This window comes from Melanotaenia boesemani, chromosome 24 (genome assembly GCF_017639745.1).
Source record: "Melanotaenia boesemani isolate fMelBoe1 chromosome 24, fMelBoe1.pri, whole genome shotgun sequence".
Classification (NCBI taxonomy): Eukaryota; Metazoa; Chordata; class Actinopteri; order Atheriniformes; family Melanotaeniidae; genus Melanotaenia; species Melanotaenia boesemani.
This window is the reverse complement of record NC_055705.1, coordinates 15,326,459-15,343,679: the sequence shown is the minus strand read 5'-3', so window position 1 is coordinate 15,343,679 and position 17,221 is coordinate 15,326,459. Positions and strand designations below refer to the sequence as shown.

Sequence of the window (17,221 nt, the reverse complement as noted above, 5' to 3'; positions counted from 1 at the left end):
ATTTAAGCAGCAATTGCCCTAATAGAAATGTATTCATCTGTTCCTGGGTGCATTAGATGATCAATTCTCCTGTTTTTATGTTTCACTTTTGGTTGACAGGGAGGAGAATGGAGTGAAGTACAGGAAAATAGAGCAGGTGAGAAGATGTATAAAGAGTTGGCTATAATGCATCAAATCATATATTTTCATTTGGAATGAAGAAAATGTTAAATGTGCTATCATTAAGTTTGGACTTTCACTTGTTTTTGCACCTGTAGACATTTAATTTTATGCCTGAAAAGTTCATATTCAAAATGTTTGTGGTACTATGTTTAAATGATTCTGTTCAGTTTTTGCTTCAGTTTCAGCTGTAGTTGTTTGGTGGTAGCAGAGACAAAAGGCTTGGCAAATAGAAGCAGATTAAAAACGTGCTGTTTTCATAAGCATAGCAGATCTTTATGATTCAAAAGAAATAATAATAATAAAAAAATGACTTGAGTAATGGAGGGCCTGTGCCCCAGAAGAGCCTGGAACTACTGTATCTTTATACAAACGGTTTTTAGTAACAAGATGTTGAATTTCCAGCATATCACCACTAGATGGCAGTGCAGGATTAGTCCATTTCTGTATAACTACCAAACGTGCAACTAAGGGAATACTGAGAAATTTGGAAAAGGGAAAAATAAAGCTTCTAATTTTAAAAGTTCTTATTTTAAGTAGTCTAGTTATGCTGTGCTGGAACCTTAAATGAAACTAAAAACAACAATAATGATAACAACAAATAAAATAAAAATAAATCAATATAAAACTCACTGTCATAATAAAACAAATATATATTTAAGAAAAGTTTCAAGTCAAGTTAACATTTATTATTCAATAGATAGATAGATAGATAGATAGATAGATAGATAGATAGATAGATAGATAGATAGATAGATAGATAGATAGATAGATAGATAGTGACGCGCAGTCATTGAAAGCTGCATCAAAACGTAAACCAACTGGACTTGAGCGCGCGCTGCTGGATGAGCATCTGGCGCGCGTCTCCGCCTCTCTCATCTCTTCATTCCAGCCGCTCGCGCCCGCTTGCCGTGGATGCGTGAGACGGAACGGTCTCGCGCGCCTCGCTGGCTGTCCCATCTCCCCTCTCAGTATTTCTGCCTCACCGAAGATTTACCACAGACACAACCATGGGGGGAATTAACGCCTAGCCGCCCCCGCTCCATTTTATCTGAATTTGTAGCGCCGCGTTTGGGTTTATTCCCGGTAAAAAATGGCGACGGGGGCAGGCTGGCAGCCTCCGTACAACACCTCGTCGAGCAACACCAAATATACCACCTCTCCAACGTCAAGCATGTTTTACGACGGGAGTTTGACGCTGGAATACACTCAAGACCTGCATTTGAAGATGAGCAAGAAGATAGCACAGCTTACCAAGGTCCGTGGACATGAATGAATGAGTATGGCGTTGTGGTTAAGTCATTAAGAGCAGGTTGGCATGTAGATAGAGTGGTACTGTGTAGGATTATGCTTGTGCTATAATGCAGGAGGGAATGTTGTTTATAAACGTGTTATCTCATGACATTCTAAGGTCTGATAGTACTATCAGACGTATTGACGTTTTTGATTTAATTATTTTTCACTTAGCATCATTGTAAGGTTCAAAGGTCACTGTTAATTACCCGTGCTAGATTTGGTTATGATAATTAGATATGCAGAGGCAGTTTTTTAAGGTTGCTCAGAAAGAGTAGTTCCCTCCTGTGATACTCCAACGCTTGCTGGTAGTATACCTTACTCATGCTTTACAAAAACTGTGACCAGGCTGCCTTTCATGAGTGATGTCACCAATGCCAGAGGGCTTTTCAGATGCCTGGAGAATTTGTTTTTAATGCCACGCTACTGTTTAACCTGCCTATGGTTCTCTGCCATTGCTTGGCAGCCTCAGCCACAAGGACCAAGAGGAATTATGTAATCTTAGAGGGATGCACGGGTTTTGGCTGCGCTGCTTCTCTTTGCAGTCTACCTGACACCAGGGTAGGACATGTCGATACTAAAGCGCGTTGTGGAGTAGTAAAAGATTTAAGGTGGCAGCTCCATCTATAGCATTTTGGCTTTTCTCATAGTTCTGTGGTGGATTAAATGAAAATAAGGCAGCTTGTACAGTGCAGTCATGCTGTGCACGGAGGGAGAAAAGCAGGAGGGGAAAACAGGATTTTACATAACACTTGTGATATTATCCCAGTGCAAAATTAATATCAGCTGTATTTATACCCACTGAATCAAAAGTAGATTGATAATGTGGACATCCAGGATTAGTGCACTGTCTTTCTGTTGTTAATTAATTAAATAATTGCATTGTAGGGAGTGTGGTGCTAGAATAAAGGTTAGAAAAGGAAAAAAATAGAGCACTGATGAAAAATCAAGCATGTGTGTGAACCTAAATAAGTTCACTGGAACTTTTTGTTCAAGCTTTATATGTCTTGCTTATGATTTGATGTGTTTTCAGGCGGATTGAGAGAACTCCAAATGCTGAACACTCAACAGAAAAATTAGGTGTAGAGTTAGTTGATTGAGAAATAATGTCAGCATCTTCAGCTACTTTCTTATCGTACGTACATGTAAGGCGCATTTACACCAGGATTGTTCGTAGGACTTGGTTCAATTAGGTGGGGAAGTTCCAAAACTTTTACGTCCAATGTCTGCTGAATATGAGGAAAGAAAAATAAAACAAATTTCTGCAGTCATGGGGTTTCTGTTTTTATTTAAGTGTTCAAGCCTAATACAGTTTTCACAAGAATCTGTCCAGTATGAGCAACAGGGCATGAGCTATCCGACATGTTGTGCTACGATGCGTCCTACATCACTTCCTCTCATTGGTTCACTGGCTGGTCAGTTTGCTTTCACACTGTGAATGAACCACATCTGGGTTCACTTCCAAGCAGACCAGAGTTTGCTCTTTGGTCTGCACCAGAGTCTGAATGAGCTTCAAACGAACCAAATTATCTGTGGAAGCAGAACACGGTTCATTTAAAGTGGATCAAACAGTACCAGTGTGAATGCGCCCTAACATTAAGTCGGCTTTGGTTCCTAGATTTAGCTCTGGTCATGACCCTTCAACTAAATTTGGGCAAGAAGTTCAGTTCAGTATATAATCATTAATATTCATTCTTCACCTCTGCTAGACATGTCTTCAGGTTGTCATGGGAACAAACCATTTGGGATACCTGAGGTGGCTGGATGCCAGAATGATTGATTGAAATAAAAACTAAGATCTGCTTCACCACTAAACTTCAAACAGGCTTGGAATCTGCTGTCAATCACAAGTTGATTCAGATGTTTTATGTCAAAAGTTAAAGTTGTTTTTAAGATCGAAAGCTGAGAAAATTTCTTAATCTGTCTGTAGTCCATGAAACTTTGGCCACTTTTCAAGAAAATGTGCAGAAAAACTATATCTGCTGCCAGCATTTATATATACTTACATTATTTACCTTTGTGCATAAAAAAAAAAACACTATGGTTGCAGCTATTGAGTCAGTTTCCAGATAGCAAGAAATGCTTGGCCCAAATATGGCCCAAATGTGCATTGTTTTTTTGGCCCAAATCTGGCCTTGAATTACAGCGTTGACTAAATGTGAGTGTGACTCTCAAAGCTAGCCACATGACCACCATATGTGGCCCACAGGAGACTTCTATAATCCAAGCCAGGCAGGCAACTGACATGTGGTCCACTTCAGGCCAACACTTCACAGCCGTAAGTGATCTTATCTGCTATCTAGGTTTTAGATAGGTTTGTGGTCATAAAAATCAATGTAAAGATGGATCTTACAGGTTATTTCAGGAATTTGCTTGTATTGTACCATATTCCTTACTCTCGAGAGCAAATAGCACTTCCTAGTGCTCTGCATCCAGATGTCTTAGCTTTTTAAAAATTGAAAATGTTACTGCAGTCTTGTCTGTGTTTTGCTTGAGTGTGTGTATCTTCAAGCTACAACTATCTGTTTACTAGTCCTGCTTGATGTTGTGCATATGTAGCTTTTCCTGAAAAAACATTTGCAGGAGGCTTTTTCTTTCTTTTCTTTTTTTCCAAACAAGTGAATCAGATATCGCTGCGTCTCTGGATTTTTCTGTCAGGGTCTTAATTTTGGTATAAATGGACGTAAGCTCTCAGGGAAGCTTTCAGTTTTTTGTTTTCATTTACATAAGCATCTTCACTCCTGTCAGTTTCTCACCTTGTGCCCTCTTATTAAATTCACACATTGCTCACTTCAGTGGTTTTCACACAGCTGAGAGTTTAGTTAGAGCAGAAAATCAGGATATTAAATGTTTCTGGCTGGAACATCTGTAGGAACCTTCCATGCTTTGGACATTTACTAAAGAAGCACATGAAAACGGCTGCATTTTGGTAATTTAGTTCTATTGATTCTACCATTGCGACAGACTGGTGACCTGTCCAGGGTGTACCCTGCCTCTCACCTGTTAAAATGCTGGGATAGGCTCCAGCTCACCCGCGACCCGACATGGAATGAGCGGTCAAGATGATGGATGGATGGATGGATGATTCTACCATTGACTGACTGGATACGGAATTGTTTTGCTAAATGAGAGAGCAATAATAAAGATTCAGTAGAGAAAAAAATGAGGCTCCTTTCAAATGAAGCACTCACTAGTTTTCTTTCAGAAAATGCAGCAAATGTGATTGTTAGACTGCATACATCTTTCAAAAGAACTAAACCTGTATGTGCATTTAAATGCCAGATGTCCACATGGAGACAAGCATAGGTATGTCCACAAAGTGTTTCCATCATTTGGACATTTAGTCCACATGGAACCAGTGAATTTGAAGCTGGAAAAAAAAACATGTCCCAAAATGAAATGATCTGAAACACCACTACTTGGTTTATATTTTGGTATATATACTACTTACTTCTATTTGACAAAGTCTGTGTTATGATATCAGTCATCGCTAAGAATATTTCTACCCTCTCTGGTGACATTTTATCGGAATTCAGCCACAATTTGCCCAAAGAGCAGGTAGCAGTTCCCCATTTTCCTCAACCATGCTTTTAAATCGAGCCTCCCACATCAAGCTTAAACATGTTGTGTCAGTGGTAATCGTCCATTTGAATCATATGTAGCACTAGTTACGTAGCTGTGTGGATTAAATTAAACATTAAAACAAATAATTTGGTTTGTGGATATTTTGTGAGTTTACCAGTTTAGCTGTGTAATGGATTCATGACATTGTAGAAAGAAATGCATGACAGTTTCAACATAAGCTGATGTTGAACTGTTTAATATCAGCATTTGTTAATAATAAAGAAGATTGTCTTGCATATTTCTTTTTTTCAGGTTTAATATTTTAAAAGTGATTAGATCACATAAATTTGGCTTTAAAAAAATTAAACACTGATCCAAATTAATGTAACATTCTTTGTTTTTTGTTGATTATAATTGTTTAATCACTGGCTGAATTTGCATGCTACTCCTCGCCAGCTAAATGCAGCAGAATCTGTAGTAGGGCTGGGAAATATGTCGAGATTTTCAAATATGTCGAGACTTTATCAGAAGTGATATAGAATGAGGTAATACTATTTATATCGTGATAGCTTGTTTAGAAAAGCATCTTTTCTTTTGCATTTTGCACAGCTGTATTTTTGTTATGGTCATTGAAAAGTATTTTTCATTAATTTTGTTTTAGGAGCATTTATTTTAATATAAAGCTACTTTAATTTCAGTCAGCTGTTTTAATGCACCTGCACTGCTGATCCTTCAATAAAAGTGTATTTAGCACCGAAGGCTGTAAATTAGAGCTGTCTCTTTGCTTACTTGACAAAAATATATTAAGATATATATCGTTCATATCGCCCAGGCCTAATCTGTAGGTTTAATTCTTTCAGTTGAGGAGCAGGGTCACATTCTTTGTGCTGAAAAGTGGAAGTTACATCCAAGTTCACCAGGAGCCAAATTACCAAGGTGGTCAGTTTTACTCATTTTAATGTCAGCAGTTTTAACTTTGTGGCTGTTTGGCATATGTGCACATAGGTCTGTAGGACATTAAAGTCAGACGACTTTGGCTTTAACACAATGAAGCTTAAACTAAAAATACTAATACTGATTAAAATACTAAAACATACTAAAGTAAAAAGGATGCTTTACTGCATAGCTGTCATAACCTCAAGAGACAAATGGATCAGTTATGTCTGCAGTTTAGACACCTATACTACCTCTGCTGTGGCTGTGATTTTAAAAAAGGAGAAACTTGATAATAAAATATACCTTCAGTCAACGTGAGGCTAATAATCAGATCTTAACAGTAATGACACCAGGACATCATGCAATAATCACATATTGTTTCCTTAAACTCTGCTACTGAATATCATAGTTTATCCAGTGACACATTTTTAGGCAAACCACAGCAAAAACTGTATTTTTTTATCATTATTTTAGGATTTATGGTGCACTGCACTGCATTTCTGCTGTTGGAAGCTTGAGAAAACAGAGAGTCCATGTTTGTGATGTTGACAGAGATATTTTGTCTCCTATTAAACAAGTCTGCTGTTCCATTGCTTTCTGAGTCTTATGCAGATTTTAAAGTCTCAGATCTCTGAAACATTATTGTGATATACTGATGACTTATTACAAGTTCATAATTTCCCCACTGGGTTTTGCTCACATGAAGGGGAACAACTCTGTTCAGCATCCAGATTGCCGACACTGATTGAGGCTACATCATGAGTCAAAAATAACATTTTAAATCTTTAAAAGGCAACAAATCAAGTCAAGAACTGAAATAAAGGCTGTTGTGTGTGACTTGAAAGCATTTAATTCAGATAGAATTGACTAAAAATGAGCCAGTTGCTCCAAATCAAGAGACTTGTTTTTAGATTGCACATCTCATGAATTTCACGCTCTCCGGGCGCCCTTGTTTTCACTTTATGTGTTTCTTTATGTGATGGAAGGTGTGTGCTCTGACCGTCCTTGGAGCATCAGCGACAAACGGGACATATGCAAAGTGCTTTTTGAAGAGGACACCATGGTGCGTGCTTTTGCTAATTGGTAGCAGACGCCACACCTCATGTCATGTCTGATGAAGGAAAACACTGAACTAAAAGCTCAAATTTCAAGGGATCCCATTAAGACTACAGCACCTCTGAGAGTGAGACTTTTATTAATCCTTTAATTACCGAATATGATGGTAATCCTTGGAAAATGATGAGAGTGGAGCAGCAGAGTTTTGTTAGAGCCAGTTGCTGCAGTTGTTCTGCTCCAGTCATTACTGGCCTTTTTTCTGGGGGTCGGATCAATAGTGATCGACTTCCTTCTCAGAAATGCCCCTCTTGGGTGCCTTATTGTAATTTTTCCCATTGTTTCCTCCAGCTTGCACAGAGTACCTCTCCATTTGACATCATGGTGATAAAAGGACTTATATGAATCTGGCTTATAATTGGCCTTTAAAGGAAAATTAGCTTTTGGCCAACCCTTCACCCTCCTCTGATAAATGCAGACTAGTTGGATTGATTAAATGACTAGAACTGATCTGCACCATGCTGATTTTATGGGTTTACAACATATTTTGCTTTTTTATTTATTTTTTATAGTGATCTTCATTGACCAGTGCTTTAGTTTACTAAGCAGATTAACAAACAGTGGTTTTCCTCTAGAAGCATAAAGTAAAATTAGCATAAAACACATGAGACTGCTCATGCCATTGCTTATTTAGACCAATGTGTGTTTAGCAGCATTCTTCCTGCTTCATTAAACTGTCAAGATGTGAATACTAATATGCTAAATGGAGTCGTGTTAGAATGAACTGTCACATACAAGCAATATTCAGTCACATAAACATCTTTGTGGGTCAGCAGAAGCTGCTGAGAGGAGGACAAGAAAAGTTGTTCATTATCATTTAATATTTTCCCTGCTTTCATTGAATTATCAGGTGCACTTCTATACAGTCTTTAGGTCCAAACCTAAACAATAGAAAGTTCTACTTTTTAGACACCATAATACATAAATTTTAAAAACCCACAAAAAACAATTAATCATATCTTCTTACACAACACCCAGTTTATGAACATGCACTTACCTTAATACTCTGATTAGCAAGAAAACATTTTCTGACCTTTTTCATGTTATATTGTATTTATTTTAATCTACTTTGTTTCTCTCCATCTGCTTTCCTCCTTTCTTCTCCTTTTCTTCAGAAAGGATGAATCTTTAATGTGTACATATGGAATGGTCTGAGTCGGTAAACATGAGGACACAGTGGTGGTTTCAGACCTGAAAAATGAACTGATACACAAAAAAAAACAAACAAAAAAAGGCTAATCCAAAAAAAAGACAAAAACCCAACAATTTCTTAAAAGTAATAGTAATAAAATAAGACTACGTAGACAAACAGCTCAAATCAAAGACGGTAACCAAATATGAATGTTTACTAATAAAACTGATGCTAAATAAATGCATAAATAAAAATTGTGTCATAATGTGTGTTCAGTTTATAAAAGTAAATATATATATATATGTATAACTGCAAATGTTGGTGCATGGGGGTACTGACTTTGTGGTTGCATAGCTGTAGGTGTGGCCATTACAACCTATTTAACTAAATATTCTATAAATGACATTGCAATAACCAAAAAACATAAAAAAAACAGCATCATATATCAGCCACTAAAGATCTGCATGAGAAATAGAAACATATTGATTGATCTCTAAAAGACATACAGACAAAAGAAAAACGCAGTGAGTCTGATGTTCCTCTCGGAGTTCTCTAAAAACCAGCAGCACCAGAGATCCATGGAGTCTTACTATTATTTCTCCAGCACTGAATAGCTAAGTGCAACCGTTGTAGCTGCAGGCTGTTGTTGCCTTTAGGCTTGTTTTGGTTTGGAGCCTCAGACTATAAATGTTCCTTGACAAGATTTTATTGTCACTTTGTGAACTTTTTTTTTTTTTTTTCAGCACAAAATTAGCTGTATCTGGCACAGACGTGTACACACCCTGTTTCACTTTCATGTCCATCTCTCTGGGAATGAGCTTTGTGAAATTGATACTAAAAAAAGGCAAAAATAAAAAGAATTGCATGGGAAACAAACACTGTTGCACACATTCATATTGTAGCTACCAAGCAACCGTCCCATGGGCACATCAGAGACACACAGCCACCGAATATAGTTGTTTTGTTTCAGTCTTAGTGAGCTGCCACAAAACCCACCGCAGTCATTATAACTGGACGGTTGTGCTGTTTTCTGCTACTATGAATGTTAATCAGCTTGTCACAGCTTGTCAGGTTGCACCTGTCTGCCTGACAGATGCCAATAAAGTCTGTTGAATCCAATCTGGCCTCACTGCAGTGGAACCGACACATTTCACACCATATTTTCATTTTTATACATTTAAAACAGCTGCAACTCAAATTTAAGCGGACACTTAGGAAAACTTATTCCACAAGATTAAGTATTTACTCAGGCTGTGATTTCTTTAAAGTGGAGTTTAATGAAGACCAACAGTCTTCATTAAGGTCATATTTATTGGACAAGGGTCTGCACTGCGCTAAGTGTTAAACATTTAGTTGAAAGCTTTAAACTCAGCAAATGTTTGACAGCTTTGCTGCAGCTAATGGTTTTTTTTCAAACATTAACTATCCAGGTTTATAAAACTGTTTGATTTCCATAAAAACATTCATTATTTGTAGAATTCAGTCGTTGCTGGATTACAAAACAAATGCATTGTGAAAGATTATTTACCGAAAGTCAGCTTTACCCTAAATAGTCATGCGAGGTAGCTCCCTTCAAAGTAGAAAGAGAAACTGGAGAGAAGATTAGATGAAAAACTAAAAGGGAGGAGAGATTAAAGGATGAAAGCAAAGGGAAAGTGTAGAGACAGATGAAAGCAGCAGGCACGCCAGCGTCATTAAAATAATCATGTATAATTGAAGGAACATGGCTGACTTAAGGCTGGAAATTGAAGCACGCACTCAGAGAGCAGGAGCCTATTGTCTACTTTCCTCTCAATATTACCACCTGAAACACTGACACCCCGTCCAATGAGCATCAATCAAATCATACAAATAGTGATTATCATCCATGTTGATTAGCAGGCGAGTTTTTTCCTTTGTTTAAAATCCAATTCAATTTAGCTGTAACCTAATTTTTCAGCTGTGTTCTCTTCATGCAGCAGTTAGCTGCAAAGGTGTCCTCGTCTCCTGGTTCCACTGACTGGATCTCATTTCTGGCAACATGACTTAAATAAAGTGTTGGTCCTTTACCAGGTAAATGAAACCAGCACGTGTATAAAAATTCCAGTTAATGCATTTGAGGTGTAGACAAATGGTTACAATAGGTGGCCATAGAAACAGAGACCGAAGTAGAGGAATGCTAATAGCACTAGCAGGCGGTCATGTGGTGCAGCTTTTTGTTCTGACTCAGTAAAGAGCAACTTTACTTTAAGCAGATCAGTTAGTGACTGAGATAACCCAAGTTGTCACAAGCTGTTGTATTATTGCTGCCTGACAGGAGCTACTGAAATTTTGAGAAATAGGATCTCAGTAATCAATCAAAAGGTGAGAAGCTGAGACCACGAAACGGTGTGAGAGACAAAGCTTTCTCTGTATATATGCAGATGCAGGAATGTGAAAATGGAAAAATAAATGTCAAAGGAAGACAAATGCACGTTAGTAGTATTGAAATTAATACTATTAGAAATCAAATGAAAGATGTTAATTTCACATTTATATGTTAGCTGTTGCATAGATTTTGTGGTTTATTTACGTTTATTGGCATATCAATTTATTTATTGAAGCATTTATATTTTTTGCATTAATTTGGCAGTTCCAGTTCTCCATATAAACAAAGAGAATTGTCGTCTGACAGAAATGTCCTTGGAGAAGAGGACCATATCGCTTTACGGAACAGCTGGATGTCAGATATCAACTTAAATGTGGCCTCATCTTATAAAGTGGCTCTCAGTCAGTTTGGATACTAAATATGGCTAAGGCAGCAAACCTTGAACAAGTAGTTGTTTATGTAAGCTTACTTTAACCTTTTAACCTTTAACATATCTGTTGTTTACAGTGACTTTTGAAGGTTAGAATTCACATAAAGTGTGTGACATAAATTATTTATAAAAGGCGTGAGGAAGTTGATGCAAGATGTCCTCTTTAAAAGCATTCATTTCATGTCACCTCATGGCAGTGTTTCTCAATCCGGGTCCTCGGGGACCACTGCCCTGCATGTTTTAGAGGTGTCCATCTTTAACACACCTGACTCAAATGAATGGCTCGTTAGCAGGCCTGCAAAGAACTTGGCAAGCAGTTCAATTAATCTGACTCAGGTGTACTGGAGTTGGAGAGAACTAAAACATCCAGGGATGTGATCCCGGAGGAGCAGGATTGAGAAACACTGCCTTTTGGGAAATGATTCTCATTGGACCCTACTGGCCATCAAAACACTGGTTAATGGAGTTAACCCAGCTCTTATGGGAGGAGCCCTGGGCTCTACCAGAGCACAGAGACCTGTTATCTCAGGCTCGTGAGGACATTTTTCACCCCCACCTGGAGAGGTTAGCTCTATGGGCCTGGTCCGTAAGTGGTTCAACCTAAATTCCGTTGGACTACTTCAAAATGTTATTGAGACAATCCAGAGTGCAAGAGCACCTTCCACAAGGTCTCGATGCAAATGGCCAATTTTTGAAAAATGGTGCTCTGATCGGCAGGAAGTGCCATTTCAGTGCTCCATGGCTGTGATTTTAGCTTTTCCTCCAGGATCTGGTGGACCAAGGGAAGCTTTCTCTCAAGCAGCAGTCTCAACTTGCCACACTGGTTTTGAAAGGAGCACTTTGAGACAACACAGTGCTCCTCTTGGTCGGTTCATGAGGGGAGCTCCCTATCTCGAAGCCCTTGGCCTCACCATTTGACCTCCCCTTGGTGTTAGATGCTCTCGCTGATCCTTCTTTTGAGCCGCTGAAACAGGTGCATCTGAAGGTGGCAACTCTAAAGACTCTTGCTGCAGCCAAGCCTGTGGGTGAGATCCATGCTTCCCAGTACATCCAGCATGCACAAAGTTCTCTGCAGGAGATGAAAGGGTGAACTTGCTCCGTAACCCTGCTTTCTTGCCTAGTGTTTGGGCCATGTTCCCCAACTGACTTGGTGTTCTTCAATCCGCTGCCTTTCCTGTCTGAGGAGCAGCAGTGTTTACATATGCTTTGCCTGGTGTGAGCTCTGCATGTTTATATGGATAGAACTAAAACCATCAGGAAAAGTGGCCAACTTTTTGTGTCATGGGCTAAAGCCCAGTTGGGTAGGCTGGTCTCCAAGCAAGTTATCTATTGCCTTCTGCTCATGCAATCCAGGAGTCAGTATTTTCCATAGTGAGACACGAAACGAATGCTATGAAAGAGCGTGGTTCTGTAAGTAGCATGAGTAAGTGTCTGACCAGGCCACCCTCCTTGCTCATTCGTAGCGAGGAAGAGAGGCGTTTTCGAATGACCTGCTTGCCGAGTGCCATCCCCTTTTATAGGGGAAGGGTCTTCACCTTCCCTGGCACTGACAGACATACTCCAGGCAATCCTGACTGGAGTAGTGCAATAGGAGCCAGAGCCAGAGCTTCTCCCATAATAAAACACTTACTCATGCTACTCAGAGAACCAGGGTTACGCAAGTAACCTAAAGTTTTGTGTGATTATTAATTGTTTTCCTTTTAGTCCAAGAAGGGTTCATATCAGACACATCTCTGTGTTCCTGCCTGTCTGAGTCTCTGCAGTAGAGACTTGGTATTGTTTGCAAACCCACGTTTAGTCCACAAGATAATGCATGTTGCCTGGATTTATTTTCCTCTACCATCACATTGTCCTGAATGTTTGCTTTTTGTAACGATCTTGTATATCTTATAGCAATTAAAGTACAATATATTATAGGGGTTTTATAGGAGCAAGTTTGCTTTAATGAAATAGTAAAACCCTTCAGTGATTTTTACTTATTGTAGGTGTTTGTTCAAGTTGTTGTCAAATGTCAGCGAGGCATGATTAAACCCATGTATCTTTATATAAAAGAGGTGTATGGGTGTAACCCTGTCACCTCACTTTTAAGTGAATCTAAGCTTGAAACTGTTCTGATCTCAGCAGGTCTTTAATTCAGGTGATCATGGCTGAATATTAGCTGCTCAGAAGGAGTTTTGACCTGCAGAAGCTTAAGTTTTTCAAAGCTCCTGCATATCATTTACCTCCAGCACTTATAAAACCTGCTTATATTCCCAGAAGAGCAGCAGAGGCACAACGGACAAGATGTTATTCACTTAGGTTTGTATGTGGAGACTGCCGAAGCCAGAAGAGGAATATTTATTCATATTGATATTCATATATTCCTATTTGGGGTTCATGCAGGATTGAAAGAAAATATGATCTATATTTATAGAGAATCTCTCCTTTGCAGGTACTTTATTTATTTTTAATTTAACCTCCAAATACCTTTGTTGTGTGTGATGTCAGGTTTCTGTCGGCTTTGTTTGTGGCGCAGTTCTGACTCAGTTTATTTTGTTCAACCACATCAAGTCCAGCTTTTCTTATTCAATTTTTCATTCAGACAGACAGAAGAGTCGAGGAAAATCAGGTGGACATATTTTATAGCAGCTGCTGTATTACAAAGCTTTGTCCGCCTTTAATCAGAGTGTGAATTATTTTTCTTTCCTTTCCTGATGTTATTGGTATTGATTTTGCAGCACTCCGAATGCAGAGCTAATTTTTCTTTCTGCTATAAAGCTATCGATCTTATGTTGAAACAGTTAATATGAGCTTTCATTCCCATCTTCATTCTGTCATCTCCTCCTGTCCCCAGGTAATTTATGCTCTCAACACCAAGAACGACGAGCACGAGGAGGAAATTGAGTCTCTGAAAGAAGCCCATGAGGACGAGGTACTGGCAAAGCCCCTAAAGCTATGATTATTTGGAGACAAATGCTGTGTAGTTGACATAAGATTAAAATCAAAGCTGCAGAATATATAGAAAAGTTTTTATCACATATTGCAGATGCATTTTTGCACTTGAAAAAGGCCAGTTGCAAGTAATTTGCCACTAGTCATATGGGTGTAATAATACACTTGAGCGTCATGTTTTATATATTGCATCATCACAATATTTAACAATGTTATATTGTATGTTTTCCCTACATCATGCAACCCTAGCCTGGATTAATAAAACACATAAACACAAACACTTAGCAAGAAGCCACATTTTCATTTGCCTGTTTAAGTTTCCCTTGAACATATGTGATGCTGTGGAAAGATGGGGTCAGGATAGTGGCAAAGTGGGATTTTGCCGTCAGAGCTGAATTTACTTCAACATCTGCTCCCACATGGACCAATTTTAGTTAGGTCTGTGTGGGAGCAGATTTCTTCACCGTAAGGTTTTGTAATGTCTACACAGTCTAGGTGTAAAGCCCTGTCATTTTAGCCCATTTTTAAGCCAGTTAAAAATCGGATTGTGCAATACTACGAAATTTAAACTAAAGTAAATTAAGTAAATAAAGAGATTAATCAGTGAAATGAATGCATTCATTTTTTAACACATAAACAAAAAAGTTGTTACCATTAAAAATCTGAATTTGACATTATCTTGGCAAGAGAAGCTGATTTTGAGCATGCAGGTGCCGTGTCACAGCACGAACTGAATCCACCAAAAAAAAACACATGATCCTCTTCATTTAATATTCTGATAGTTTTCAAGCCTTACATTAAAGTGAGGACATTATAACACTACTATCGACTGTGCTGGTATCGATATTCCCACCACTAGTTAAAAGTGGACGTGGCAGTTTTCTAAACTACAGATCTTTACTATAAATGAGCATTCATCCAAATTATGTTGAGAGCCCATTGCTGTGATACTGATGTGAAGGAAGCAGAATTTCATTTATTTCTCTGTACTATTGGAATGCATATAGAACAGTATGCATGCATTATTCAGCTTGTTTGTCTAGTATTAGTCACAGGTAAGCATGTGCTCCATCTGCAGTCTGTAATTTAGATGATAAACAACAGCAAAGTGTGGTGAATCAGCTCATTGCTTAGTACTTCAAATAAATCTTGGTCAAACACAACAATGCTGCAGCAACTGAAATCTGTTCAAAACCACACAGCAGCAGCAAGAACATTTATTATCTCTTTAGAAGTGCTGCCAGATTGTGCACATCACTGACTGAAATGTCTCAATGTTATTGTGGAGAAAGCAGAGCGATCCACCCACCAGTAATACATATGATTAGACTTACATACACATACTGTACATACTGAATCATATGCATTTATGTATTGAACAAAGGACTAATTAAATTAACATATTTCATGGTATCTGAATTTTTTTCTTTGAAAAAAAGGAAAAAATGTGACTTCATTTAAACCAGGTCCATGAAACCTTAGGACTCTATTAAATAAAACTGCCAGTTAATTAAAAAAAAAAACACTTAAGAAAAGAATTCAGATACCATGAAATATGTTAATTTAATTAGTCCTTTGTTCAAGTGCTACCTTTGCAAAGTGAGATGTTTCTTTCCTGTCAACATTTCCTGGAGGCAGCAGTTACTCTAATTCCCAGTTTTACTTCTGAGGCGAACAAAATAACTAAAACCATTCTGTAAAGAGCTTTTTCTGTTGCAGTACATTGTAATATAAACTAGCCGACCAAGCCAAAGTCAAATTCTCAGAAATCACCTTACTGTGTTAAATTATATCTGCCATTTTTAAGATATTGGCTGGTTTGTTTCCTCTTGTTCAGGTCCAACACATTGTGACAGAAACCAGAGACAAGATCATGCAGTACAAGAGCAAAATGGCGGACGAGGCGGACCTGAGGCGACGGTTGGCCAGTCTGGAGGAATCTGTCGAACTCCACGAGCACATGAAGAGACAGGTCGCTCGCTGCCGCCGGGCACCACAGAGACTTCATGTAGCTGTTGGTCGTGTTTAGTGACGCTTTGCTTAGTACAGTCACAGAGCTTCACATGTATATGCATTTAACTGGCATAGTTTTCTTTTTTTTTTATCTACACGTCATGGTCTGTCACAAGTCTCAAGCTTTTTTAGAATGAATTTATTCGTCTTGCTATGTATTGTAGCAGTAGCTGCATGAAATTACTGTTATAATGCAGAAGATATTTTGTTACTTTCAGGCTTTAGCAGAGTTCGAGATGTACAGACAGAGAATGGAGGACTCGCAGCTCTGCACCGAGGCCCAGCACACACAGAGAGTGGTTTCTATGAGCAGAGAGGTGAGGCTTTACATAAACATTTAGAAACACTACTCCACTGAGGACTTGCATGCTTGAAGAATATTTGTGTCATTCTGTCCATGCACAATTTACTCAGTTGTACTGAAGGAAAAAGCACAGATGAACACAAACCACATTCAACACGCAACATGGTTCCACCAGCATTATGTCAATACTTCTTATAAGTGGTATGTGCAATATATGTGGCACACTGCTGAATACATGACTCATACCACTTGTCTTCCACTCATATTTCCCTTCTTTGTGCTATGCAGCTGCTTTTACAGCTTTCTCGAGTACAAGCTGATAATTACATCAGGGACAGCTGCCTAGGTTGTTGTTGTCCTGCAATGAAGCAATGAAATCTTACCACTTTCACATATTACCACTGGGGTGAAGTGTCACTCAGCAGCAGCATGGCGACAGTTAGCAATTACATGCTGCTTTTTCAGGTCTTCCAAAGTTTTCTTTAGACTTTCTTTTGGCATTCTTATCACAAATTTTCCGTCCAGTCTTTGTACCTGACCATTTTTGGAGGATTGTTTTTTATTATAATCATGCTTGAGGCTTATCTGTGACTCAATTAAAAAGGCATCTAACTCAAGGGAAGAACAAGTGTTGTGTCTACAGATATCAGACAACTTAACAAGGAAGCCATTTTAAATTGTGTCTTCATGCCTGTTGCAAAGACACGTAATTTTTCAAATGAAGTCTCAGACCGAAGAAAAAAAGTGCACTTCAGATGAACAGTATCTCAAAGTGATGTCCTTATTAAATAGGACATGGAAACATATAAAAATGCACCTTCAGTTGATCCATCTTCTGTAAAGCCATCATCAGAACTGCACAAAGTATTTTCTTGCCTTATATGCTGTATTTCCATTCATTTTTATACATATTTCCACAATTTACTGCACCCACTGTATAAATAAAATGCATATAAAGTACTAATTCCTAATTACATAATCCCCACTGACACATTTTAA

General features: G+C 38.4%; 1 protein-coding gene across 2 annotated transcripts in view; it reads left to right on the top strand.

Annotated features, from left to right (window-relative positions):
- The first annotated feature begins 1,092 nt into the window (after positions 1-1,092).
- Positions 1,093-17,221, top strand: part of LOC121635170 (protein FAM184A-like) — a 59,431-nt gene continuing 43,302 nt past the window's right edge. For both annotated transcript variants that reach the window (XM_041978254.1, XM_041978255.1), the window contains exons 1-4: positions 1,093-1,417; positions 13,808-13,885; positions 15,743-15,877; positions 16,137-16,235. In XM_041978254.1, coding sequence (XP_041834188.1) covers positions 1,253-1,417; positions 13,808-13,885; positions 15,743-15,877; positions 16,137-16,235 — 477 coding nt within the window. In that variant the 5' untranslated portion in view covers positions 1,093-1,252. The remainder of the gene's footprint in view (positions 1,418-13,807; positions 13,886-15,742; positions 15,878-16,136; positions 16,236-17,221) is intronic.